The sequence below is a fragment of the Saimiri boliviensis genome, chromosome 17 (assembly GCF_048565385.1).
Source record: "Saimiri boliviensis isolate mSaiBol1 chromosome 17, mSaiBol1.pri, whole genome shotgun sequence".
Lineage (NCBI taxonomy): Eukaryota > Metazoa > Chordata > Mammalia > Primates > Cebidae > Saimiri > Saimiri boliviensis.
Genome location: NC_133465.1, coordinates 17,966,449 through 17,993,072, shown reverse-complemented (window position 1 = coordinate 17,993,072; position 26,624 = coordinate 17,966,449). Strand labels below are relative to the sequence as shown.

The 26,624-nt window shown below is 53.8% G+C and overlaps 3 protein-coding genes, 1 long non-coding RNA gene and 1 pseudogene across 11 annotated transcripts in view; 4 read left to right on the top strand and 1 right to left on the bottom strand.

Annotated features, from left to right (window-relative positions):
- The window catches only part of NT5M (5',3'-nucleotidase, mitochondrial), a 36,608-nt gene extending 29,861 nt beyond the window's left edge, over positions 1–6,747 (bottom strand). For 5 of the 8 annotated variants that reach the window (XR_012514557.1, XR_005581414.2, XM_039476793.2 and 2 more), the window contains exons 1-2: positions 6,299–6,744; positions 3,110–3,210 (exon numbers count right to left, since the gene is read on the bottom strand). Coding sequence is in view for 6 of the 8 variants with exons in the window: in XM_039476793.2 (XP_039332727.1) it covers positions 3,110–3,210; positions 6,299–6,565 (368 nt within the window). In the remaining 2 variants the exon portion in view is untranslated. Of the gene's footprint in view, positions 1–3,109; positions 3,211–6,298 lie in introns of all 8 variants that reach the window. The other 3 variants (XM_074388285.1, XM_074388286.1, XM_039476792.2) reach the window with 3 other exon arrangements.
- An 85-nt stretch (positions 6,748–6,832) lies between these two features.
- Positions 6,833–9,554, top strand: LOC141581939 (uncharacterized). The gene is made up of 3 exons (XR_012514766.1): positions 6,833–7,193; positions 7,279–7,395; positions 9,367–9,554. It is a non-coding gene; the product is annotated as an uncharacterized LOC141581939 (long non-coding RNA).
- LOC101053855 (peptidyl-prolyl cis-trans isomerase FKBP2 pseudogene) lies at positions 7,667–8,224 on the top strand (annotated as a pseudogene).
- A 2,837-nt stretch (positions 9,555–12,391) lies between the features above and the next one.
- Positions 12,392–24,257, top strand: LOC141581808 (TBC1 domain family member 3K-like). Its single transcript, XM_074388284.1, has 13 exons — positions 12,392–12,499; positions 12,661–12,743; positions 14,036–14,075; positions 14,561–14,641; positions 15,095–15,202; positions 15,856–15,965; positions 17,187–17,235; positions 17,785–17,905; positions 18,626–18,720; positions 19,102–19,167; positions 19,600–19,699; positions 20,052–20,204; positions 21,136–24,257. The coding sequence occupies exons 1-13, from the start codon at positions 12,434–12,436 to the stop codon at positions 21,453–21,455; spliced, it is 1,392 nt and encodes a 463-aa protein (XP_074244385.1). The 5' UTR covers positions 12,392–12,433; the 3' UTR covers positions 21,456–24,257.
- Positions 22,451–24,257, top strand: LOC120366808 (uncharacterized). The gene is made up of 3 exons (XM_074387995.1): positions 22,451–22,536; positions 22,730–23,387; positions 23,869–24,257. The coding sequence occupies exons 1-3, from the start codon at positions 22,451–22,453 to the stop codon at positions 23,887–23,889; spliced, it is 765 nt and encodes a 254-aa protein (XP_074244096.1). The 3' UTR covers positions 23,890–24,257.
- Positions 24,258–26,624: the final 2,367 nt, after the last annotated feature.

Sequence of the window (26,624 nt, the reverse complement as noted above, 5' to 3'; positions counted from 1 at the left end):
GTCAGCATGCCTGGCTTCTTTATATTATTACTATTATTATTATTATTATTATTATTATTATTTTAGCAGAGACATGATCTTGCTGTGTTGCCCAGGCATGTTGTAATTTCAATTCAGCAGGGAAAAAAATAGTCTTTTCAATAAATGGAACTGGAACAACTGGATAGCTACAAGGAAAAGAATGAAATTTGGCCCCTACCTCACACCATATACAAAAATTAACTCAAAATGGATTATAGACCTAAATGGAAGAGCTAAAATTAAAACTCTTCAAGAAAACACAGGAGCAAATCTTTGAGACCTTTAGTCAGCAAGGGCTTCTTGATATGACATAAAAATACAAGTGACAAAAGAAAAATACAGATAAATTGGACTACACCAAAAGTAAAAACATTTGTGTTTCTAAGGAAAAATTAAGAAAGTGAAACAACAGTCTACATCATTAGCCATCAGAGAAATGCAAACCATAACCACAAAATCACTTCACAACCACCAGGATGGCTAAAGTAAAAAAGAAATTAACAAGTGTTTACAAAGAGGTAGAGAAACTGGAACCTTTAAATGATGCTAGTAGGAAATGCGCAATGGTACAGTTGCTTTGGAAAACAGTTTGGCATTTCCTTAAAATATCAAACATAGAATTATCCTATGGTCTAGCAATTCCATTCCTAGGTATATTCCCAAAAGAACTGAAAACATCTGTAATCCCAGCACTTTTGGAGGCTGAGGCAGGAGGACTGCTTGAGCCTAGGAGTTGAGACCAGCCTAGGCAACATAGGGAGATCCTAACTCTACAAAAAAAGAAAAATTAGCTGGGTGTAGTAGTGTGCACCTGTGGCCACAGCTACTCCAGAGGCTGAGGCAGGAAGAGAGTTTGAGTCCAGGTGGTAGAGGCTGCAGTGAGCCATCATCATGCCAATGCACTCCAGCCTGGGTGACGGGGCAAGACTCTGTCTCAAAAAAAAAGAATTGAAAACAAGATTCAAATAAATACTTACAAGAATGTTCATAGCAACACTATTCCTAATAGCTCAAAAGTGAAAACAGTCCAAACAACTATCAACTGATAAATAGATTGATACATGTTCTCTATCCATATATTAGATCCATACATATCCAATAGCTGGAATATTATTCAGCCATAAAAAGAGTAAGTATTAATAGACGCTACAACATGAATGAACCTTGAAAACATGTGCTAAATCAAAGAAGCCAGAAAAAAAACAAATATTCTATGATGTCATTTATATGATATCCCCAGAATAGGCAAATTTCTAAAGACAGAAAGTAGAATAGTGATTGACAGGGATTAGAGGGGATGGCAGGAACAGGAGTGACTGCTGATGGGTACAAGGTGTCTTTTGGGGGTGATGAAAAAGGTCTGAAATGGATATGGTGGGGCCAGGCGCTGTGGCTCATGCCTGTAATCCCAGCACTTTGGGAGGCTAAAGCAGGCGGATCATGAGGTCAGGAGTTCAAGACCAGCCTGACCCACATGGTGAAACTCTGTCTCTACTAAAAATACAAATATCAGCTGGGTGTGGTGGCATGTGCCTGTAAACCCAGCTACTCGGGAGGCTGAGGCAGGAGAATTGCTTGAATCCGGGAGGTGAGGCTGCAGTGAGCTGAGACCGTGCCACTGCACTCCAGCCTGGGCAGTAAGAGCAAAACTCCATCTCAAAAAAAATTGGACATGGTGATGGTTGCACAACTTTGCAAATGGTTTTGTGAAACCACTGGATTATATACTGTAAATGGGTGGACTGTATGGTACGTCATTTATATGTCAGTAAGGCTTCTCAGGGAAGCACATCCTCTGTAATTGTCAATGGGTCACAGTGGCCTCTGTGTAACGGTCACTGAGTAGGGGGCTTCAGTCCATAGAACTACTCATTTCATCAGAACAAAACAGAAGTATCTCAAGCAATACCATTCCTCTTTTCTTAAATGCCTTTTTCTAAATGAGGTTTACCACTGAACCTCTTTTCCTTCAGCTCTTTGGACAATCTGCGATTGTCTTCACTTTGTGATTCTTTAACGTCTGCTCTGTCTGGACTGGAAGCTCCATGAGGGCAAGGACTATGTTTTGCTCATTACTGAATCCCTGGGGCCTGCAGTATCTAGCACAGTCAGTTCTGAGATATCTGCTGAATAAATGAGCTTTGAACACCCAGGGAACCAGACCAAATTAAACTGGGTATTTCCTCAAGTTCCTGGATCAAAACATCATAGCCTACAAATGGAATCCATTTTTTGTTTCTTGTGTTTTTTTCCCAAGGTGGAGTCTTGCTCTGTCACCCAGGTTGCAGTGCAGTGGTACCATCTTGGCTCACTACCTATCAGGTTCAAGCGATTCTCCTGCCTTAGCCTCCCAAGTAGCTGGGACTATAGACGCACGTCACCATGCACAGCTAATTCTTTGTATTTTTAGTAGAAACAAGGTTTCACCATGTTAGCCAGGATGGTCTTGATCTCCTGACCTCGTGATCCACCCACCTCAGCTTCCCAAAGTGCTGGGATTACAGGCATGAGCCATAGTACCCAGATCCACCATATCCATTTCAGAGCTTTTTCATCACCCCCAAAAGAAACCTACACGCATTTATTTTGTACATCAATGGGAAGAGCTCTGTACACATTTTTTTTTGTTGTTGTTGTTGAGACGGAGTCTTGCTCTGTCACCCACGCTGGAGTGTGGTGGCACGATATCGGCTCACTGCAACCTCGACCTCCCGGGTTCAAGCGATTCTCCTACCTCAGCTTCCCAAGTAGCTGGGACCACGGGTGTGTGTCACCATGCCTGGCTAATTTTTTTGTATTATTAGTAGAGATAGGGTTTCACCATGTTAGCCAGGATGGTATCCATCTCCTGACCTTGTGATCTGCCTGCCTTGGCCTCCCAAAGTGCTGGGATTATAGGCGTGAGCCACCACGCCTTGCCTGGAGTCCATTTTACTCTGTGGTTTTCCCCAAATTCAGCAACGATGAGGCAAATACAGCCTTGTGCAGGGCCAAGAAGCGAGAAAGGAGAAGGCAGAGAAGGCAAGAAGCAGGAAGGAGGTACAGGGCTGAGTGGCCCGGCCAGGCGGGGCCAGGAAGACAAACTTACTTTTGTAGATTGGCCATCTGCTTCACAGCTTCCACGGCCCCTGGCAGAGGCTCAAGTTCAAAAAAGAAATTCTTTGACTCCCAAATGCTGATGGCCTTCTCCTGAAAAGTTGAGAAAAACAAGTTACTTCTAGGGTCCTCAGCACCTTACCGCCCTCATCTCAGGGAGTATATCAGGCTGTGGGGGGAGGGGTTCCACATTCTTCTCACTTCCCCAAGGACATAACACACACCCAAGGACATATTTCCTGGGGGAAGGGCAGGGAGTGTGTGGGCTTCGAGCCCCTTTCCAGAAGGGACCTGGCTTCTGTCGGGATCCAGCAGAGACCAGCTAAAATGCCAGGGCTATGGAGCTCTCTGGGACCTGAGGCCAATTGTCAGAAACTGCGTGCTTGCTAGGCTGGATTCAAGTGGCCAAAAGCATTGTGGAGACTGAGGCTGGAACAGCTCTTTCTGTGGCAGTAGAGTCCTTAAACTTGAGAACTGGTGGGACTCAGAGATCTTTAAGGGCATTGTGTGCCCTGAGGGACAAGGGGGAGGAGGAGGCAGGGTAAAAGGACAATTCAGGGAGCTCCAGGATCCTCCCCACATCAACCAGAAGAGCTCTGCTTTTATCTGTTTTATATGTTGACGTGCCAGTAAGTACATGAAAAAAAAAAAAGAACTCTGCTGCTTTTAGAGTTGCAAAGCGAAAATGCAGACCCTCATTTTACTTATGAGAAAACTGAGGCTCAGAACGGGGGAGAGATCCACCTGATGTCACACAGCAAAACAGCAGCTGAGCTGGGAAGAGAAGCTCCAACTCCTAACCCTCTCCTCCCCACTGCCCCACCCCCACTGCCTTTCCCCTTTCCCCTTTTCTGCTGATGGGCCAGAATGCTGCACCTTTTCTAGGGTCAGGCAAGGGGAATGCGACAACCAGAGGGGAGACACATCTCAGCCTACGAGAAGCAGGAGCCTCCATCCCACGTGTGCAGTGCAGGCAGTGCCTTCGCCAGGTCGTTCTGCACGCTATGAAAGATGCCACCGTGTTCCATGGATGACTGGAGGACGCTCTGAGAGCACACCAGCAGCACGCTTAGGAACCACAGGGACTAGGCAAATGCGTGCTTATTACTGAAACACATTTGATCCTCACATCCCACATGGGGTACTGTGAAGTTCAAAGGGAATACAGACAGAGCAGAATTTTGAAAACAGAAATACCTACATACACAAAAGGAGCCACATATGGGGGTGTTGTTTTAACCACAGCTATTGGGCCAGCTCCGCCAAGTGGAGGCCCAGGGATGTCTGCAGCAGCAAACCATCCTAAGGAAGGGAAGTAGGGGAAGCCAGCAGACTACTCCCAGGGCACCGTCCTTATTGCCATGTGCCTTTGCCTTGTGCTTGGAAACCAGTAACCCCGCACTTGCAGACCCTGCACATTTGCACAACGAACTGGAAAAGCCGCTGCACTTTTCAGAGTTGGGGGTGGGCTTGGTTTCCACAATAATACACTCCTAGGCAGATGTACAGTGCCTAGACTCCCGATGTCAAGCGCTGTCTATACACGAATGCTCACGGCACACTGGAGCCTATTCCTGAGGCTGCAGAAAGTACTAGGATGTTTTCTCCAGTTTAAAGTTCATCATTAGGCATCGGCCAAGGAAGAGCCCGGCACACTGGGCTCTGGGAAAGTCAACTTCTGAAGGGCCTGGTGTTGATGGAGACAAATGGCTCTTGGTTTCCTTTTTTAAAACCTGTCCCTCAACAAACATGACTGATGAGGCATCGTTTTGAAGTCAGAAGAGATGCCACTTGTTAGATTCAGCAGGACAGAGAACAGGACTCGAGTGGGGAACTCTAACTGTGCTTGGGAGGCAGACAGACTTGGGTTTGAGTCCTGACTGAGCCCCCTGAGCAGTATGTGACTTGGGGCAAGTTTCCTCATCTGAAAAACAGAGATAATAGCATCTACCCAACAAAAGAGAGGATGCAGTGAACTTGTGGCTAAAAAAAGGGCTCTTGTAACTTCCTTCTCTTTATCAAATCCTCTGGTAGCAACCCTAGGTGGCCAATCAAGGAATGCCAGAAAACACTCAGCCTCTTTAATTTTGTGCATGCCAAAATCTCCTGTTCCTTTTGCAAAATACTTCAAATTTACCAATCAAACTGTGTGTAAATGTCCCTCTTGGATCTTCCTTTCCCCTCTAACCGTCCTGGACAGAATGCCTCGGGAGTCAGAGGGGAGGGGTTGAGGTCAGGTGTTTAGGAAGGCCATATCTGCAAGGGGATAAGACATGAGGCAGCCAGGCATATGGCTCACGCCTGTAATCCCAGAACTTTGGGAAGTCGAGGCAGGCAGATCACCTGAGGTCAGGAGTTCAAGACCAGCTTCGCCAACATGGAGAAACCCCATCTCTACTAAAAATACAAAATTAGCCAGGGGAGTTGGTGGATGCCTATGATCCCAGCTACTTGAGTGGCTGAGGCAGGAGAATCACTTGAACCTGGGAGGCAAAAAATGCGGTGAGCCCAGATGGATGGCTCCACTGCACTCCACCCTGGGCAACAAAAGCAAAACTGTCTCAAAAAAAAAAAAAAAAAGAAAAAGACACGAGGTGGATCCCACCTCACGTTGACCACTGACTCACTGTGACCCCCAGAAAGTCACATAACCTCTCTGGGCCTCAAATACCACTGAAAGCTATGCTTTCACGGACAACGGCAAAAAAGATAGGTAAAGACACCCATAAAAGTCCTGAGGACAAGTAAGTGGGAATGTGATCGCGGTCTGGGTGAAAGAGGACAACTTACAACGTTTATTTTTCTAAAAATTTAACAAACGACTTAAGGCCAAAATATACCACAAATTAACGTCAAAGTCAGCTTTAGATGGAGAGTCAGATACATTAACACTTTTTACTCTCCCGCATTTTCAGAAGCCCTGGATGGCAACCAACAGATCCCGAGCGCAGGGCTGCGTCTTCCCGGTGGCCTGTGGCCCCCTGGTCCCCGCCCCCCCGACCTGACCCTATTCTACCAGAGGGCCATCGCGAGGCTGGGGCGCTGCTGGTCCAAGGTCACCCGCGCAGGGGGTGCCCTGGGCCACGGCTGGGAGGCGACCTCGTTCTCCCGCCGCAGCGGCGCGAGGTCTGGGCCCGGGTCGGGAAGGGGGCCCGGCGCGGGGCCGGGCAGGGACGCTCACGCTCAGCCCTGGCCGCAGGCGGCCGTACTGCTCCGACACCCAGAAGCCGCGCCGGTCCTCCAGCGCGATGAAGGGCTGGTCGGGGAAGCGCGCGCGGAACTTCCTGAGGAATCCGCCCTCGAAGTCGGCCAGCACGCCATCCATGTCCACCAGCACCCGCAGGGCGCGGCCGCCCGCCAGGCCCGGCCCGCCCGCCGCCCCGCGCCGCCCTGCGGGAACCGCCGCGCCACGGGGCCGCCGCGCGCACCAGCCGCCCAGCCGGATCATGGCCCAGCGCGCCGGCCCAGCGTGGGCGCGGGGACCTGGGCCGCGCGGGGCTGCCGGGCCCGGCCGGTGGACATGACCGCGGCGGAGGACGAGCCCCCAACTCCTGGACGCGCGCAGGGCGCCGAGCTAGGAACGCGGGGCGCGGGCGCGCAGGTGCCCGCCCCAGAGAGAGGCAGCGGCGCGCGCGGCCCTTAAAGGGACCAGTGCCGGAGGAGGCGGAGCCCGGGGGCGGGGCTTGGAGGACCGAGAGCCCTGGGCCCCCGGAGCTTCTGGAAGGTGCGCATTCCCGCGCTCTCTATTGGCGTCTTCTCCCTGGACCCTGGGCCCGGACTGCCTTCTCCGACTGCACAGGGGACCACGGAGGAGCAGTGCAAACCGAGGAGCGGGCCGGTGTCGTTAGACATTTCTGAGCACTTACTGTGTCGCGTGTGAACCAAATAGACAAGGTTCTTGCCATCCTGGAACTTACGTTTTAGAAGGGGAGCCAGACAACAGCATGGAGAAACCAAAACAGGGTGATGTGTACTCTGAAAACCTCTCTGCTTTGTTTACAGCAAGTGCCTGCGGAGAGACTGATAGAACCAGTAACGTGCTAACATCTAATAGCCTTAGTAAAAATGATTCTCATGTAAATATATGAATATATATTGTATATTATGTACCCCTGTATAGTCTGCTTTATTTTGGAGACAAATTCTTGCTCTCTTGCCCAGGCTGGAAGCTGTGGCGTGATCCCGGTTCACTGCAGCCTCAACTTCCTGGGCCCAAGGGATCCTCCTGCTTCTGCCTCATGAGTAGCTGGGACCACAGGGGCATGCCACCACACCCTGGTAATTTTTTTTTTTTTTTTTTAGGACTGGGCTCAAGCAATCCTCCCATCTCAGCCTCCCAAAGTGCTAGGATAATAAGGGTTAACAAGAATGAGGTACCACCATGCTCAGCCCACTTTTTTTCTTTACAAGGAAAAAACAAAACAAAAACCTTAAAGAGTATGGCGATGGGATGGTGGAGACAGGTGAGGGGATTAGCAGGGGTGGGCAGGGAGGGCCTCTCCTAGGAAGTGATACTGGAACAGACACGATAAAGAGAAAGAGCAGAGCAGCACCACCGGGGTTGACTCCTGGGGCTCAGAGAGGAGTCGGTAGGTCGGGGTCTGTGCCCACAGAGATATGAGGCTGAGCTGGGTCCAGGTCCTGACAGTACTGTCCATCTGCCTGAGCGCCATGGCCATAGCCACGGGGGCCGAGGGCAAAAGGAAGCTGCAGATCGGGGTCAAGAAACGGGTGGACCACTGTCCCATCAAATCTCGTAAGCGGGATGTCCTGCACATGCACTACACGGGGAAGCTGGAAGATGGGATGGAATTTGACAGCAGCCTGCCCCAGAACCAGCCCTTTGTCTTCTCCCTTGGCACAGGCCAGGTCATCAAGGGCTGGGACCAGGGGCTGCTGGGGATGTGTGAGGCGGAAAAGCGCAAGCTGGTGATCCCATCCAAGCTGGGGTATGGAGAGCAGGGAGTTCCCCCAAAGATTCCAGGTGGTGCAACCCTGGTGTTCGAGGTGGAGCTTCTCAAAATCGAGCGACGATCGGAGCTGTAGCCATACTGGGGAGGGGCAGGGGGAGAGGCCCCATCCAGGGACCAGACTGTTATAAAAAACAAAACAAACAAAAAACCTTAGAAGCCCCCCCTACCCCCGCCAAAAAAAGAGAAAAAGCAAGCAAGAACCAAAGAAACAATAGGCCCTGTCCACAAGGGCAGCAAGCTCAAAGGCCTGAGGGCTCAGGAGGGATCTGGGTTGCGCACTCCTTATGAGAATCCAATGCCTGATGAGCTGTCACTGTCTCCCATCAGCCCCAGATGGGACCATGTAGTTGCAGGAAAAAGCTCAGGGCTCCCATTTATTCTACATTATGGTGAGTTGTATAATTATTTCATAATATATTACAGTGAAATAATAACAGAAAGCACGGAATAAATGTAATGGGCTTGAACTATCTCCACATCATCATTTCCCCTTCTCCTGGGTCCGTGGAATAGTTGTTTTCAAGAAAAGCGTCCTGCAGGTTGATTCTAAATGTAGAGTGTTTTGGCAAATCGTGTCAAACTAAGCAGAAAGAGGTGCAAGGATGCTTGTCAACCAAGCAGCAAGAAGGGTGAGGAGCCCAGTTTCCTGCCCTCGCCCTCAGAGGACGTGGCCAGGACTCCACAAGACCCTTCAGGGGGTGGCGTGGGAACACATCCACCATCTCCACCATCCCCAGGAAGCAGCAGAGGGGGGCACACTGGCAGAGCCCCACGTGTTGTAGAGCAGGGCCAGCAGATCTGCACTCAGCCTCAGTCCTAGGGAAGCTGCAAGACAGACTGAGACCCTCATAGGTTCGGCTCTGTGTCCCCACCCAAATCTCATCTGGAATTGTAATCCTCCTGTGTCAAAGGAGGAAGCTGGTGGGAGGGGATTGGATTTGGGGACAGTGTCCCCCATGCTGCTCCCCTGATAGTGAGTGAGTTCTCAGGAGAGCTGATGATTTTAAAATGTGGCACTTCCTCCTTCTCCACTCAGTCCCTCCTGCCTCCATGTGAAGAAGGTGCCTGTTTTCCCTCCGCCTTCTGCCATGATTGTGAGTTTCCTGAACTGCAAGTCAATTAAACCTCTTTATAAATTACCCAGTCTCAGGTATCTCTTTATAGCAGCATGAAAACAAACTAATACAGACCCCTTCCCTGAGGTGCCTTCGCCTTAGGCCACCAGCTGCCCCCACGCTCCACCTCTGCTGCCTGGTCTTGCTTTTCCCCTCATTAGGCCCAAGCGATCCACGTGGCCAGTCCAGCTCCATCCTACTGCGGGCCTGTGTGGCTGCTGGAGAGGCAGGGCTCCTTTCCTCACCCCGAGGCTGCCCGATGTGCTCTCTGGATCCTGGAGGAAACTGACCCCCTATCCTCATACTGGTGCAACTTCTTCTAGGACCTCAAAGCTGGATGACGTGAGTTGGTCTTTTCTCTTGTCTCCACTTGCTGCTAGGGCTGTCCTTGGGCCAATGGATGAATGGATGGATGAATGGACAGTAGTCCACAGAGGATGTCCCTGTCTGCCCTGAACTGGGCCCTTCCTCCAATGAGAAGCCTTCCTGAGTGAGTGTATACAGTCATCCCTTGGTATTCATGGAGGATTAGTTCTAGGGTCCCCGGGGATGCCAAAATCCATGGATGCCCAAGTCTCTGATATAACATGGCCTAGCGTTTACATATGACCTATGCACATCCTCCCGTATACAGCAGACCATCTCTAGATTAGCTGTGATACCTAATGCAATGCAGATAATATCTAAATGGTTGTGATACTGTACTGTGTACGGAATGATGACAAAAACAAATTCTGCACATGTTGATTGAGGCATAAGCATCCAATTTCTTTTCTGAATGTTTTCAATCCACTGTTGGCTGAATGCACAGATGCAGAGTTCCCAGATACGAGGGCCAGCTGTGCTTTGAGAGTAGGATGGGTGAGGCTGCTAATGAGTACAGGGGAGCAGGTGTCCATCAGGAGGGCCCTGCACTGGGGCCTCTGGACGCCCTGTCTCAGGACTTGAGGCTCCAGGTTTGAATGGCACAGGCAGACTCAGCCCAGGTCAAAGCCCTCCCCTTGAATGTTCCTTTTGTCCCAAGTTCTTTCTGGCCCCTGGAATTTGGCATCCCGTAGGCCCTGGGTGGAAGGACAGATGAGCCAGATTTCAGAGAACATGTCTAGAAGAGTGAGCCTCTACTGTGTGCCGGGCACGCTCCCCACAGGATCCTCTAGCTAGAATAACCAAGGGTCATGGAGAGAAACACCCAATTAAAATATCAGAAATAAAAAAGAGATACCATTACAGATAGTATTTTGAAGACCATTAGAGATACTAAAAAGTCCATGAGGTAATAGTATTAGCATTTTGATTCTGAGATTCAACAGCAGGAGTCATTTCCCTCCACCCCTGTGTGTAGCCCAGGACCACCCAGGGCGGGGAGGACTGAGGTCAGGGAGCACCCATGGATGCTCTGACGCTGGCCCTGGGCCCCCGGGGTGACCGTGACGAGGAACTGGGTGCACACATGAGTGGGGCAGCCAGGCCTGGACAGAGAAGCAACATTCAAGTGCACAGACGCATTTACCCACATACACGTGAGCACACAGGTGCACAGACACATTGCACACAGGCCTGTTGGCGCCTCAGGTAGTGGAGGAAGCTGACTCTGGGCCCTGCTGACCCGGGCAAGGCCCCATTGTGATGCGTGCCATGACCTCAGAATGCCACTTGTGCCTAGCACCCGTCTGCTCTCCGGCCTGCCTCTGTGTTCTACAGCGGCTACACACGAACAGTGGCATCTGTGAGCACTTCTGTGTACTCAAAGGTTTTGTACCTGAGAGGCATAACCCAGGCCACCTGATTCATCAGAATCAGGTGAGTGTGACCTGCTCTCTTCTCTCCATGCTGACTTGGGGACAGTGGCTACGGTGTGGGCTGTGCTGGCCTCTGGGCAGCTGCCAAGGAGGGTGATCCTTCAGCACTCAGTAGGTGCCTCTTCTATGCTGCCCATGGAGATGATTGTCTCTTTTGTCCCCATGGTGGCTCCATAGGGTGAGTGCTGTCACGAATGTACCCATTCAACAGGTGAGACTTCTGGGGTCAGAGAGGCAGTAATCAGTCTGGGAATCCAGACGTGACCCTGGGTTTTGCTCTCAGCTCTGCCTTGGGCCGAGAGGGACTTCAGGCCTGAACCCTGGGCCTCCCTGCTCTACATCCCAAATCTGTCCAGGGTTTTCCATCCCGATGGAGCAGAAACTGGCCCTGGCAGAGCCACTGGGATGAATCCACAAATTGACTGGGATGGATATCAAAACACCTCTGTGGCCTAAGCTGGGTCCTGATGGTCACTGTGGGACCCACTGGGCACACAGTGTCTTGTCCAGGAGTGAATGGGGAGCCTTCAGCCTTTGGGCAGTTGTGGAAAATGAAGACTCCCTGAAGGGCTGGCTGGAGGGAGACCGTCCCCCTCCTCTTCAAAGGGTCCAGGCACTGAGATTCTCCCCAGGTATTGCTTTCTCTCTCTGGTCCTATCGAGTCCTCACCCTCCTTTTGCCCCCAGTGTCCCTAGGAGGGATGGTCCATCTAGGTGTTCTCCAGGGGTCCTTCCTCAGTGACCCAGAGAGATGAAGCCCCCTCCTGTGTGGAGAGCTCAGAATGGTGGAGTCCGCTGTCCCTTCCCCAGAGACGTGGTTTCCACGAGCACAGAGGCTGCTTTGGAGACAGTAGATCATTTTCATACCCCAAATCAAACACCCTCCTGCTCAACTGGCGTTATTCCTAAAGTGGCTTCGCTGCTCTGAAGGGCCACGGTAGCCCAAGTGATGAGTGGAGTAGGACAGAGCAGTCAGGAGAGACCCTGTTCCCTGTGGGAAACTGGACATCTCTGTGGTCCCTGAGACTCTCCGGAGGCCGACTGCACAGAGACCTCTGGTCCCTGATCCCAGTCTGCCTCCACATGTCTGGAGTAGCCCATCATGGGCCCTTCAATTTCAGCAACAAGACACCATTCAACCTGTCAGGGCAAGTGTGTGCCCGTTTCATGGCATTTGGGGACAGCGGGATTCTCTGTCCAGGTCCCACTGTTCTCACGTCCTTGAGAAGATGCCCACCCCTGCTTGGGGCTTGAGACTCCAGAGACCCATGCAGGTGTGGGCCACTGCGTCTGGCCCGTTTTCACCTGGCGGCAGTGGTGGAATGGGGGTTACGCAGCCAGCCAGCATCTAGGAGCCCAGCAGGAGCGGTTCAGGTGTTCTCTGAAGCTCTCAGGAGCAGTGTAACCTTTAGACGATTTTGTCTCACAGGATGGAGATGGTAGAGGAAGAGGATATTTTACAGGAGCGGGAGGACATTATCCTCAAGTATGAGAAGGTACAGGTCCGTCTTGCTCCTTGGAAGGGGCCTCTTCCAGTGTGCCCTGGTCAAAGGGGTTTGGGCTCCCTAGGAGCACACGGTGGGACGGGTGGCCAATGCCCCGAGGGCTTTTGTACACTTTACACTGACCCCTCAGCAAGGCTCCCTCTGGGTTGCAGGGACACCGAGCTGGGCTGCCAGTGGACATGGAGCCTGAGCCTGTGGAAATCCACAACCGCACGGACCGCTTCGGGATTGTGCAGTGAGTCCTCCATGCTCCCCTCGGCCCCTAAAGCACCTATCTCAGCTCGGGGTGGGTTTGCTTTTAGAAAAAACCTCCTGAGGCCTTGAGGCCATGTCTCCCCAGGTCAGGCCAACCTCCTTTCCAGGGTCAGACCTCCTCCCTGGCTCCCCTGCAGGTCCAGCCTGAGGTTGTTAGGCCAGAGGTGAGGGGCCCATTCAGGCAGCAGGTGGGAATGGAGAGGGGACTAGATCAGGCCCATGGGCTCTCAGCAGTTCCATCTCCAAGTTAGCCCAAGAGGAGCGGGGCAGCCTGAGGGTCTAGCCCTGTCCACCTACAGACAACCCCAGTGAGATCCAAGGTTTGTGGCCACAGGGTGAGGAGTCGCCTGGCCCAGCCTCGGGGCTATCGTCCAGCAGGTCTCTGAGGGCCCACCGGCCCCGTTCTCCCCCATTTCCCTAGAGCCATAGCCCTCCCTGTCCCCATGGGGAAGGGGGAAAGGCACGGAGACAGTGGAGGCTGTGGCCCTGGGGGAATGAGGGAGAAGACGGGCAGGGCCCTGTTCTGGGCATCTCACGGTGAGGCCAAAATGGCAGCAGAGCTTGCAGCTAAAGAGCCTGGGTCTGGTGCTGGGAAGGGATCCGGGGCCAGGTAAGAGGAGCCCAGCCTGGCGCCCATCCCTCAGGGATCATAGCATGGAGAGACAGAGGATCCCGGGGGAGGTAGGGTGGAGGGAGCTTATGAGCTGTGCCACTTCTAAAATGCAGGGTGTGGGGCTCGGCTGCAGGGAGAAGCAGGTGGACGCTGGGAGGTCAGACCCTGCGAGCGCCGTAGGCATGTAGGGTGCGATGGGTCCTGGGTACACGCTGGGTGCACTGGACAGGTCTCAGGCCAGGCTCCGGAGACCCCGGGAGTTCCACATCACGTGATCACTTCGAAGGGACTCCTGTCAGGGCCGAGTGACCCACCCTGGGCAGCCCCCATCCCATCTCAGGGCCGACTTTTCTCAGCTCCAGCAGACAGCACCACCTCCAGACCAGGAGGGGCACCCCATTGTGCAGCCTGACCGCCCCCCACACCAGGGTCCCCAGTAACCCGGGCCAGGCTGGCCCTACACTCCTGCTCCTCCCAGGTCCTGGCCACTCCTGGGAGTCAGTCCCACAGGAAAGCCCTCATCCTCCCTTCCCTGGGCCTTTTCCCGGGCTGAGCCCTGAGCTGGATGGGACAGAGCCAGTTCTTTCTGGGGGTCAGCTCCCAGACCGGACGGCTCCAAGCCCCGTGCAGGTCCTCAGCTCTGCTTGGTTGCCTTGCAGTGAGACGGAGCTGCCCCCTGTCAGTTCCCAGGAGGCCAAGGTAAGATCCTGATGCATGGGGGGCCTGACCCAGGGACAGGGGCACTGGGCAGGTGATGGGTGAGGCAGAGGAGGCAGCAGGCCTGGGCGGTGCTGGGTGGGAGCAACACGCTGTCACTGGGAGGGGCAGCTTCCCTGCTGGATCTGACCCCAAGTCACTGTATCTCTGGCAGTTTGATGAATTTCCAAACTGAGAACCAGAGTCGTGGCTTGGGGGTGGCTGCCCACCTGTGTCAGAACCCCATCTAGAAGTTGGGACCTGATCTATGACTGGTGTGTCTGTGGCCTGAGGAAGGCACATCCCGGGGACCCAAGGCCAGCCCACTGGCGCTCATAGGCTCAAAGGCTGTCAGCCCTTAGGGTCTGCCCTTCCCTGGCTCCTTCCAGCTGGGTCCCACCAGGGCTCCAGAACCCAAGATGCAGCATCCACCGGCCGCTCTGAGAAGCCTGGCGGCTCCACTAACTCCAGCATTCCTCCTCTGACAGCAAATTCGGCAGGAGCTGAGGCGAAACATAAAGTGGACACAAATGCTGGGAGAATGGGAGAAATACAAGAACAGCGAAAAAGTAACGTGTGGAGGGAGAGGCCCCGGAACCACTCTCTGCAGGGACAGGGGACAGGCACCCGTGGCTGTGGCCTGGCACCCTCAGCCTCTGAGAGGGCGGGATGGCACACTGTCCTCATGCAGAGGACCGCAGGCCTGGTCACCAGCTTTGCTGCCCGCTGGTGCGAGCGTCACCTTGCTGGAAGGGAATCTGAATCTCGGGCTGGGGCCACCCGGAGCTCAGGGCTAGGACAGCCTCCTGGTGACCCGAAGGAAGGAACAGGTCCAGATCAGAGTTCAGGACTCCGAGTGCCCATTTCCTCTTTCAGTCCTGGGAGGGGAGACCCTGCCCCAGCTTGACCTCACCTCTACTGAGGAATCACGGGGCCAAAATGAATGATTTACAGAATTCTCGGGTTCTGGTCCTCACGGGGGTCGCCCCGGCCCGAGTCACAAGATCGTTTTCTGCCCACAGCTAGTTCACCGAGTTTACAAGGGTATTCCGATGAATATCCGGGGCCAGGTGTGGTCAGTCCTTCTCAACATTGATGACATCAAGGGGAAAAACCCCAGGAAATACCAGGTACGCTAAGCCAGAGCACAACAGACAGGCCAGGCCGTGTCAGAGGCCCAGGTCTCCAGCTGCAGGGAACGAACATCAAGCCCCGCTTGGGGGGTGTGTGTGCTGGCCAGATGACATCCTGGGCACAGACAGTGACATAGGCACCACAGATGAGCTCGGCTTTGGCGACCCTCCCCGGTTTCAGAAACAAGCCAAAAAGCAGCTTTCTGCAGAGGGAAATCTTCCTTCTTTTTTTTTTTTTTTTTTTTTTTTTTTGAGACGGAGTTTCGCTCGTTACCCAGGCTGGAGTGCAATGGCACGATCTCGGCTCACCGCAACCTCCGCCTCCTGGGTTCAGGCAATTCTCCTGCCTCAGCCTCCTGAGTAGCTGGGATTACAGGCACGTGCCACCATGCCCAGCTAAATTTTGTGTATTTTTAGTAGAGGCGGGGTTTCACCATGTTGACCAGGATGGTCTCGATCTCTTGACCTCGTGATCCACCCGCCTCGGCCTCCCAAAGTGCTGGGATTACAGGCTTGAGCCACCGCGCCCGGCCGAAATCTTCCTTCTTTCCTTCCTTCCATAAGTGCTGACTGTGGGATGGCTGTCGTTTGGGGCAGGGAGTCTTCCGTCTGTTCTGAGGCTGCTTCCTCCTCTTGGCCCTGCCCTGCAGCTCATGAAGGAGAAGGGGAAGAGGTCCTGTCAACACGTGCACCAGATCGACCTGGAAGTAAAGAAGACGTTAAGAAGACACATTCTTTTCCGGGAGCGCTATGGCATCAAGTAAGCCCACGGGAGCCACAGGGCCCCAGTGGAGACGGGGTGAACCAGAGGGATGGGGACTTCCCCGGAGCAGAAGCCAGGGTCACCCAGCAGGGGTGACAGAGCTGCTAAGGGCTCTCCTGGCCCACCGAGCAGCTCCCAGGTTCCAAGCCCTGGGCCAGGCTGGAACATGTGGGGCCAGAAGCCAAGAGGATACTGAGGAGACAGAAGGCAGCAAAGAAAATCATGCACAATGGGGAAAAGTGCTCTCCCTGAGCCATGGGGACCCATGGTAGCACCCACGGGAGGGCGACAGGATGGAGGGACCCATGACCCTCCCCAAGCAGCACTGACAGCACCAAATGCTGGGGACACTCAGGATCCTGGACACTCTCATCCAGGTCTGCTGGGAACGTGACATAGCACAGCCACTTTGGCGGCCAGTTGGGCAGTGGCTCACAAAGCTCAATGCACTTGAACCACACGTCCCCAAAGTGTCACAGATATTGAACCCAATGGCTTGGAAACTGACATCCACATGAAACCTGCATGCCACATTCACTGCTTCATTCATCGTCACTCACACACAGAGCCTTTGGGGACGACCGTCAGCATGGGAATGGGGCGAGGAAGGTTGGTTCTCCCTTGAAATAGAAGACTCAGTGAGAAAAGGGAACGAGCCAGTGATGCCCGCACAAATGTGGGTGGAACCTAGATGCAGTTTGCTAAGAGAAAGAAGCCAGACCTGAAAAGCTACCACTGTAGGATTCCCATTCTTAGGCCATTGTGGAAAAGGTCAAACCAGAGGGACTGAGAACCCGCCTGGGTGACCAGGAGCTGACGGATGGGGAAGGCGGGCTCCATAGGGGCCACTCTGGAGACCTGGAGGATGAAGGAGTCGCTAGAGGAGGGGCTGGAGCGGTGGCCGGGAGACTCTGCACATTGGGTTAGAACTGTGGCAGAACTGTACCCCCAAAGACTGAACTGGAGTGTGCAAACTGAAAAAAAGTCCATCAAAGCAAAAATGATTAGTCAACTCACTGTCCGACTGGGCTATCTGCATTTCATAGATGTGGACTTTACTGAAACATTTCTTAAACAGTCAAAGGCCCTGAAGAGCTCACTGCTTTTCTAGTGAATCATCTGAACCTGAAATGGGATTTGTTGTTAGGGTTTGTAGACAAAGTGAAACTAATAGCATCTCCACAAAAGAAACGAAAGCCCCCTTTCTCTGTCTCCTAGGCAGCGGGAACTATTCCATGTCCTGCTGGCCTACGCAGAGTATAATCCGGTGAGTATTCCGGGCAGTGACCATATTCCCATATTCATGGCCAAATTCCCGGGTCATATTGCCATATTCATTGGTGTGGGTGTCTATTGGGGGTGTCGTAGCTTCTTTCCAAGTCAGTATTTGTGAGCCACCAGGATATAGAAGGCATGACTCTAGCTCACCGCAGGCATAAACCTCCAAGCAAGGGGGGTGGTCTCAAGGGGTCAAACTGAGTCACAAAGCAGTCAAGGCCCTGACTCCTGGTGTCACCTGGGCCTGACCACCAGTTCTCAGAGCAAGAAATGACACCTTCCTCCTGGGGCTGCCCCAAAGCCCACGAGCTTGGTGGTGTCGCACGCAGGACGGTGCTCTCAGGAGACATTTTGATCAGTTGCTGAAGCGACTGATGGACATGGCTCTTGTTGTGAAATGAAATGAATTTGCATCCTGAGGAAGCCTCCCCAGTCACCTCTGTCCTCTCCAATGCCATGAGTCCTCCCAGGTGACCTCAGCACCCAGGTGATATCCTTCCATGGTGATGTCCTTCCACGGTGACTCTGGCTCTTGCAGGAGGTGGGCTACTGCAGAGACCTGAGCCAGGTGGCCGCCTTGTTCCTGCTGTACCTTCCCGAAGAGGACGCATTCTGGGCACTGGCACAGCTGCTGGCCAGTGAGAGGCACTCCCCGCAGGGTAGGTGGACGGTGGACAGGTGCCCCTGGGGCCTCTTGCTACCAAACCCGGGGATGGCCACCCTGGCCAGGTGATCTCAACTTTGAGTGAAGGCACCTTCCTGTGTCGCCAGCTTGTTGGGAGCCTTTAGGATGTCTCTGCTGAGGGTCCCACAGGAGCTGGGGGCTGACCCCCAGAGCCCAAGTCAGACGCCTTTCATTCCCATCAGCAGAGGGCATCTCATCCTCCCCATGGCTGCCCTCTGTGTCCCGGAGCCACGCCCTCCAGCTCTGATTCTGTGCAGCTGACTCTCCCCTCCCTGAGAGTCTTCCTGCCCTTCAGCTGCCTGGGCTCCAGCTGCGCCTGGTCCCCACGAATGGGCCTACTGAGCCCAGATGGCAGCATCTTCCCATTCCATGTCCTCTGGCCCGACGCCACTTCCAGGAGACGACCACGAAGCCCAGCACCCACTCTGTTCTGGCCACCCTCTGTCTTGGCCTCAAAGTCAGCCTTGCCCTCCCAGCACCTGGCCCAAGAGGCCTCCAGGAGCCCCTCCAGCCAGGCTCCAGGGGATGTTCTCACCCCTCCTCCCCAGGGCCAAGGCCGAACGGTGGGGTCAGCAGATGGGAGGGTGGGAGGCCTCGGGGATTGGGGGCGTCTGCAGCTGCCCAGCTCTTCTAACTGATGGGTCCACATCTTGGGAGAGAGCTCTGATTTCATGATGGGCTGGGGGCTTCTCAGGATTCCACAGCCCAAATGGTGGGACAGTCCAGGGGCTCCAAGACCATCAGGAGCATGTGGCGCCCTCGTCACAACCCAAGACCATGTGGCATCTGGTGAGTTTATGGTCCTCTGGACTCTTCTCCAGAGGCCCTGCATCACGTGGGGCTGGAGGAGCAGAGGAGCTGGAGCCCCTCCTGGGGCTGGTGACAGGCTGAGTGGCAGCCAGGGCCTGACCTAGGTCGTAGGGTTCTCTGTGGGCTGGGATTTGGGGTTTTTTCCCAGCCCTGGAGGAGACAGAGGCACAGGGACTGGGGCCCAGCTCCTGCAGAGCAGGGCCAAGGGCAGTGTGTCCCCCAGGAGTGCGGGAAGGGGAAGGTGTTGTGGGGAGCCCCGGACACCGCCCAGTACTTAGGGAGGGGTCTTCAGTGGGCCCTGGAAGAGGGAGGTTTCTAGAGCAGCCCAGGGGGCCCTGAGCACCTTGTTCCTCCCATCAGGACAAGGAAGGACTAGGCGCACAAGGTACCACCTTAGGTGTGCTTCTCCAGATGCTCAGTGATGAGGTAAGGAGGCACAGGGAGTCTCAGGGACCCTCCTTGACGTGCAGTGCCCTGCCTCCCCAGCTGGGCGGTCTGGCTCACCCCCAGCCCACAGAAGGCACATGCGGGTCCCCACAGGACACACAGTGAGACCCTCTGCCCCAGAGGGATCATCCCAAGGCAGAGGCCGGGGCTGAGGACCTGCATCATGGGCAGACTGGGCCAGGATCTGACTCGGGAGGGCTCAGGGAGGCCTCAAGCCTCTCTCTCCAGAAGCCACCTCCCCACCGAAATCAGTGCCTTCCATGAGGAGCTGCAAGACCAGCCTCCCGGAGGGGTCAGGCACCCTCATGGGGAGGGTCACTGACTCTGGGGACTGAAGCCCCACTGTTTCCAGCTTGAGCCCCAGCCTCAGCCTGGAAGGGCCAGGTGCTCCCACCCCTGCTGTCCCCACAGATCTCTCTCGGCCTCACCCTGCGCCTGTGGGATGTCTATCTCATGGAGGGGGAGCAGGTGCTGATGCCCATGATGAGATGCATCCACAAGGTTCAGAGGAGTAAGTCCACCTGGGGAGCACTGGGGTCAGACCCCAACTGACCCGAGGGAGCTTCCTCACACTGTCCTCATGATCCTCTGTTCTGGCCCCGAGGGAGGTCTGGCCAGGTGGGCTGGGAGGGCACAGTGACACCGAGCCCATCCCCTACATGACCCAGATGAAAGTCGGGAGTGTGGTGAGCACTGCCCTGCCCAGGCCGCCCCCCAGCCACAGCCTCCTGTGCACATCTGGACCCCTGGGGTGGCCACAAAAGGATCCGGCACTGCACAGTGGGAGATTGAAGTGGCCATGGGGTATGGGCTCTGACCCCTCTCAGGGAACTCTCCTGGCCTGATGCCCACCCTGTCCCTAGAGCGCCTCCTGAGAACATCAAGGTCTGGCCTGTGGGCACGTTTTCGGCACCTGTTTTCCTGGACCTCAGTGTGGAAGGACGAAAAGGTCTTGAAAGATCTTTGGGCCTCAAGGCAAAAACTCACCAAGAAGCACGAGGACCTGCCATCCCCAGGTGGGCTCCAGTGCCAGGTCCCCTCCCGAGTCCCCCTCTGGGGAAGTCAATGGTGGGGGAATGCCTGGGACCCCCAACCCTACTACCTGGCCCTCCCTCTTCAGTCTTTCTTCCTCCTCTTCCTCCTAGACTGTAAGAAAGTACAGTAGGCCCACCGGTCCTCAGGGCAGGCGCTCAGTGCGTGTGGACCGGACGTGCTGTGCACACAGGAGGGGGATGTGGGCAAGACCCTCCCACAAGCCCCCTCCCACTTTCCATGGTGGCCCGTGGTCACCATCATGGGGCCCTCAAGGGCACCGGAGGAGCCAGACCCATTTGTGGGAGCCCCCGTCCCTCCCTGTGAGCACTGACAGCCTCAGAGAGCAGCAGAGGCCCCTCACTCCTGCACACCCCTTCAAGGGTGCCATGACCACAAGCCTTGAGCCAGGGAGACGAGGGAATCGGTGTCCCTGACCCCCAGAGCATTTAGGGACAGGACACAGGTGGGACCCTGGGCCCAGAGCCAGAGCTCAGAGTTCAGCCAGATGTGGGAACGGTCAGTGCTGGCATGGACTGGGCAATTCAGGAGAGCAGAAGGTGACCCACGTCCAGGCCCAATCACCCACTTTGGAGATAGGTCCCCATGGGAGGTGGCAAGGGCGCTGGGTGACACCCAAGGCCCCTCCCACCTGAGTTCTACCTGGGGGCTGTAGCCCTGGGAGGAGGGTGTGTGACAGGAAACCCCCAGCTAGCCTGAACCCTGGGGGGCAGTCCCAGGAGCCACCTGCCATGCCCCAATGGCCTCCTCACCCCAAGTGGCACACTGTCTTCCCTCTGGAATCAGCAGACTACAGGCGTGTCCTCAGTGTGAGACCCCAGGCACATGGGGCCCGGCCCAGAAAGGCCTGCGTGGGCTCGCTGGAGACGCCGACCATCTCTGTTTTCCTTTCAGCCAAACCCGAGAAAGGGTCCTCGGCACCCAGGCCCGTGCTGGCTTCACCTGGCAGGAACACCCTCTGCAAGGGGGACAGTCAGCCCCCTCCCAGCCCAGCAACCCGGTTCCAGCAGCACCCTGTGTCCAGCCCGGCCCTGGCTCAGGGAGGATCTCGCCATTCCTGGCGATATTTAGAATGGAGTTCCATGCCCCAGCTCCCGACGGACCTGGATGTGGGCGGCCCTTGGTTCCCCCATTATCACTTCGAGCAATCATGCTGGGTCCGTGTCCATTCCAACTGTGTCCTGGACATCCCCGGGACCATGGGACAGGCCTAGCCCAGGAAGCCCATGGGGACCCCGACACCGGGCCCTGCCCAAGGTCCATCAGGACTAAGAGGAAGGTTGGGAGATATCCCCACTGCAACATGGGCACCTATATTTGGCCCCTTCGCCAAATGACTGTGACTGGAAGGAGCCAGGGGGCAGCCCACCAGCTCCCAACCCTAACCCTAACCCTAACCCCTGACCCTAACCCTAACCCTAACCCTAACCCTAACCCTAACCCCTGACCCTAACCCTAACCTTAACCCCGCAGCCCCAGACACCTTGGAAAATCCCGTTCAATGGGGAGGCTTGTCCCATCAAGGCCACGAGAGAGAGAGAGGAGCATGGCATCCCCACAGCCCTGGCCAGCCAGCAGCATGCCCCAGGGCCTCTGTACAAACCTGTGGGAGTGTTCCCCTCCTAGGGCATAATTTCCAGGCCAAGAGGGGCCTGGCCTACACCCCCAGCCCTGGGATGAGAGGGGCACTAGGGGTATGTTGGGCTCCCAGCTGTAGTCAGCGTGACTATGCCAGGGACCCTGGCACTGGGGAGCTCTGCCACTGTCCCAGAAGCTGGGCGAGGCTAAAAGCCTCGCAGCCACTGCTGCAGCCTGGCCACCACCAGTTGCCTTTCAGCTGCCAGTGCAGGCTTTCCCAGTACTCCCACCAAAGAGAATTACGACAGAGGATGATGTTGGTCCTGAGCTGAGCAGAACAGCACACCCTGTGGATGGAGCCGGCTTCTTTCCCGGCCAGCTCATTTGCTGCATGGGCCCATGGAAGAAGTGGCCTTGAGACGGGCATGGGGACTAAAGAGGCTCAGCACCATGCATCTGCCGTTACCAAGGCTCACCAGGCTGACACCACTGCTGAGCACCCTATTTGTGGATGAGATACACCCAGTATCTGGGATGGCACCATTTCCCAGGAGGACCAGCTGGCCACCTGCTGACAGGCTGACCACCCTGCGGAGGGGTCGGAGATTGGCTTTCTCTGCACTGAGCCACAATGTGGGCATGGACCTGCCGGCCCTGCAGTGCACGCGGCACTGATTCCCACCAGGACACCCCATTCACAGCCGGGGACGAGCAGCGGTGCGCTCCCACCTCAGGGCCTTGGCTCTGCCACCTCTGCTTGGAATGTTCTCAGTTCTAGAAGCATCTGGGCCAGGGCTCACGGCTGGATAAGCACCCGAGGTCCCAAACAAGCCTCCCATCCTCGTTTTACTTTTTGGGAAACTTATCAACATTTCCTGAGATGTGACTTACCGCCCTGGTAAGTGCACAGCGCAAAAGACATTCCGCGAGCTGTAGCTGAGGTGCGCTCGCCCAGCAAGGCCGTCTGTGCTGTTCGCCCTCAAGGCCTTCCCCGGCGCCCCCACGCGGAAGGCAGCTGCGGACGAGAGACGGGCCTCGCACCGCCCGGGGCTGCGGAAGCCGGCGCCGGTTCGCGGGGCTCCGGGCCGCCTCTCAGAGCCGCGAGCTACGGCCGCCCCCGGACTCGCACCACGGCCGCCGGGGGACCGCCACCCCGCAGAGACGGAGGCGGTGACGCCGGAGCCGCAGCCGGTCCCGGGGTCGGAGCCGGTCCCGCAGCCGATCGCGCCGCAGCCGCTCGAAGTCTGGGTCCCGCTCTCGCTCCCGGTCGATCTCCAAGTCCAGATCCGCGCGAAGGTCCGAGTCCAAGTCCTCGTCGGTCCCCAGATCTCGCGCGCGGTCCCGGTCCCGATCTGGGTCCAGGACTCCTCGCCCCGCGTCCAAGAGGGAATCCAAACCCAGGTCGCGATCGGAGAGTCCCCCTAAGTCTCCCGAAGAGGAAGGAGCGCTGTCCTCGTAAGAAAAAGACGCATCCGCGAGCAGTAGACATGGAGTACTTGGGGGAAGAGGACCACAGACTCAGTCCATCTAAGAAGAGTCCTTGGAACAAGCAACTGGCTATTGAGAAGGTTATTTTGTGACATTTCTCTAACTTTTTCCTTGTTTAAGCGTTGCCTCCGTTGGCAAACTTCATTTTATGTGCCATTTTGTTGCTGTTATTCAAATTTCTTGTAATTTAATGAGGTGAACGACTTCAGATTTCATTATTAGATTTGGATATTTGAGGTAAAATTTCATTTTGTTATATAGTGCTGACTTTTTGTTTGAAATTGAACAGATGGGTAACCTAATTTGTGGCCTCCTGACTTTTAAGGACACGCGTGCAGCCATTACACACGGCCTAAAGCTGTCAAGAGACTGACTGAGCATTGCCTTCATTCCTTAAAAACCTACAAAAGTTGGTGTACATTTGTATATGTTATTTACTTTCAGATCTAAATGGTCATCCGAACCCAAATTATAAAGACTTTTCAGGTGAAAAGACTTGATTTTTTGAAACAGTTGTTTCTCAAACACAATTCTAATCTCTTACGTATTTTTGTGCACTAGGCGCAGTTGTGTAGCAGTTGAGTAGTGCTGGTTAGCTGTTACGGTGGCGTGCTGCAGTGCAGAGTGCTTGGCTGTTTCCTGTTTTCTCCTGATTGCTCCTGTGTAAAGATGCCTTGTCGTGCGGAAACAAATGGCTGTCCAGTTTATTAAAATGCCTGATGACTGCACTTCCAGTCACCCGGGCCTTACATGTAAATAACGGAGCATACAGTGAGCACATCTAGCTGATGATAAATACAGCTATTGTTTCCTCCTCCCCCCAAAAATGGTAAATCTGATCATATCTATATGTATGAACTTAACATGGAAAATGTTAAGAAAATGGATGTAACTTTGTAAGTACTTACAACATGGTGTATCTTTTTGCTTATAAATATTCTGTACTATAACCATTGTTTCTGTAGTTTAATTAAAACATTTTCTTGGTGCAAAAAAAAAAAAAAAAAGACATTCAGTGATGGAGCACACCAGCCCCCAGATCAGAAAACCAACCATGCCCAGCCCCTCCTCGGGCCCCCAGCCCTGAAACCAGTGTTCTGACTTCTGACAACACCATGAGCCTGCCTTTTGTACTTTACACTCATGGAAAGATAACCACCTCCATGTTGTAAAATAAACACATGCTGTTGAAATGACTTTACATATATACCTTCCATCCAGCTTCCCCTAACAATGACATTTTGCATTACGATGGCACATTTGTCAAAAGTAAGAAATTTAGGCCGGGTGTGGCGGCTCACACCTGTAATCCCAGCAATTTGAGAGGTGGAGGCGGGAGGTTCAGGGTCACTTGAGCCCAGGAGTTTGAGACCAGCCTAGGCAGACCCTGTCTCTAGAGAAAAGTAAAAGAAATTAGCCAGGTATATTGGCGTCTGCCTATAGTCCCGCTTAGTCAGGCGGCTGAGGTGGGAAGATTACCTGAGCCCGACTTCCAGGAAGCAGTGAGCTATGATCAATCACAGACTGCACTCCAGACTGAGTCACAGAGTGAGACTTTATCTCTTAAAAAAAAAAAAAATTAACATAGGTGCGATCCTATTAACTAAATGATAACATGAACCATTATCTAAGGTTATTCATGCAGTAGTTTTATGAATATGGTGACATTTATTCAGATTTCACCCGTTTTTGTCTAACTTCTCACACTCGTCCCAAGATCCCACCTCCGACTCACCTCTGCCTTCAGCTCATGTCTCCTCGGCTTCCTCGAGATGGTCCCGCCAAACACGCACCTGGGCTGAAGGGTAGAGCTGAGCGCTCCTGGGCCCCACACCTCTGCAGCATGTTAGCGTACTGAGTACTGCGGACAATGGGAACATAATGGTAGCTACCTGTGTAAACACAGAAAAGGATCCTAAAACTACAGTATAAACAATAAAAATGGTACACCTGGCCAGGTGTGGTGGTTCGTGCCTATAAATCCCAGCACTCTGGGAAGCCAAGTTGGGAGGATCACTTGGGTCCAGGAGTTCTAGAATAGTCTGATCAACATGACCCCATCTCTCCTTTTTTTTTTTTTTTTCTGAGACGGTCCTGCTCTGTCGCCCAGGCTGAAGTGCAGTGGTGGGATCTCGGCTCACTGCAACCTCTGCCTCCCAGATTCAAGCGATTCTTCTGCCTCAGCCTCCCAAGTAGCTAGGACTATAGATGCATGTCACCATGCCAGGCTAATTTTTTGTATTTTTGGTAGAGACGGATTTTACCGTGTTAGCCAGGATGGTCTCGATTTCCTGCCTCATAATCTGAGCTCCTCAGCCTCCCAAAGTGCTGAGATTACAGGCGTGAGCCACTACACTCTGCAATCCCATCTCTTCTTAAATATCAGTTTTTAGAGATTGTACAGCTGTATAGCACAGATCCACTATAACCTTATGGGATCACCATCCTATATGTATTCTGGTATGGACTGAAATGTCGTTATCTGACAGGTGATTGCATAAGTAATCTAGAGATGATTTAAAGTATACGAGAAGATGTACTAGGGTTATATGCAGATACTGCACCATTTTATATCAGGACTTGAGCATCTGTGGATTTTGGTATCTGTGGGAGATGGTGAAATTGATTCCCCATATACGTTGATTGACAACTGTATACATTTCAGGCCCTACAGAAGGCTCCAATCCCTGCACCCTCAGCCCCAGGTAAACTCTATTACTGAGATTAGTTTGCCTGATGATAACTTCATATAAATGGAATCACACATTATCTATCCTTATAGGTCTAACTTCTTCGCTCACACATGAGCTGTGTGAGATTCATTCGCGTGTGTAGGTGTATGATTGTACTCATTTTCTTTGCTGTATTGTAGTCTAGTCTTGAATGTACCATGGTTTTTTAACCATCCTTCTGTGATAGATATTTGGGAAGTTTCTAGTTCGAGGCTGTTGCAAATTATGCTGCTATAAGGATTGTTATAGTTGTCTTTTAGTGAAGATATAGACACATCTGTTAAGGTACATGTGCACGGAGGACATTGCTAGCTCAAACTCTAAAGTGCTGGGATTACAGGCGTGAGTCAGCATACCTGGCCAAAATAGAATATTCTCTTTTTTTAGAGATGGGGGTCTCGTTATGTTGCCCAGGCTGGAGTACAGTGGCTATTCACAGGAGCGATCCCACTACTGATCAGCACAGGAGTTTTGACCTGCTCTGTTTCTGACCTGGGCCGGTTCACCCCTCCTTAGGCAACCTGGTGGTCCCCCCTTCCCGGGAGGCCACCATATTGATGAGGAACTTAGTGCGGACACCCAATT

Excerpts from the sequence above, each read along its gene's own strand:
- LOC120366808 (XM_074387995.1), top strand. The coding sequence starts at position 22,451 with ATGTGGGCATGGACCTGCCGGCCCTGCAGTGCACGCGGCACTGATTCC. Across the intron at positions 22,537-22,729 it reads ACAGCCGGGGACGAGCAGCG|CGCAAAAGACATTCCGCGAG; the intron begins GTGCGCTCCCAC and ends GTAAGTGCACAG. Across the intron at positions 23,388-23,868 it reads AGCAACTGGCTATTGAGAAG|GCGCAGTTGTGTAGCAGTTG; the intron begins GTTATTTTGTGA and ends TTTGTGCACTAG.
- LOC141581808 (XM_074388284.1), top strand. The coding sequence starts at position 12,434 with ATGGAGATGGTAGAGGAAGAGGATATTTTACAGGAGCGGGAGGACATT. Across the intron at positions 17,906-18,625 it reads TGAGAGGCACTCCCCGCAGG|GATTCCACAGCCCAAATGGT; the intron begins GTAGGTGGACGG and ends GGGGCTTCTCAG. Across the intron at positions 20,205-21,135 it reads CGAGGACCTGCCATCCCCAG|CCAAACCCGAGAAAGGGTCC; the intron begins GTGGGCTCCAGT and ends TTTTCCTTTCAG.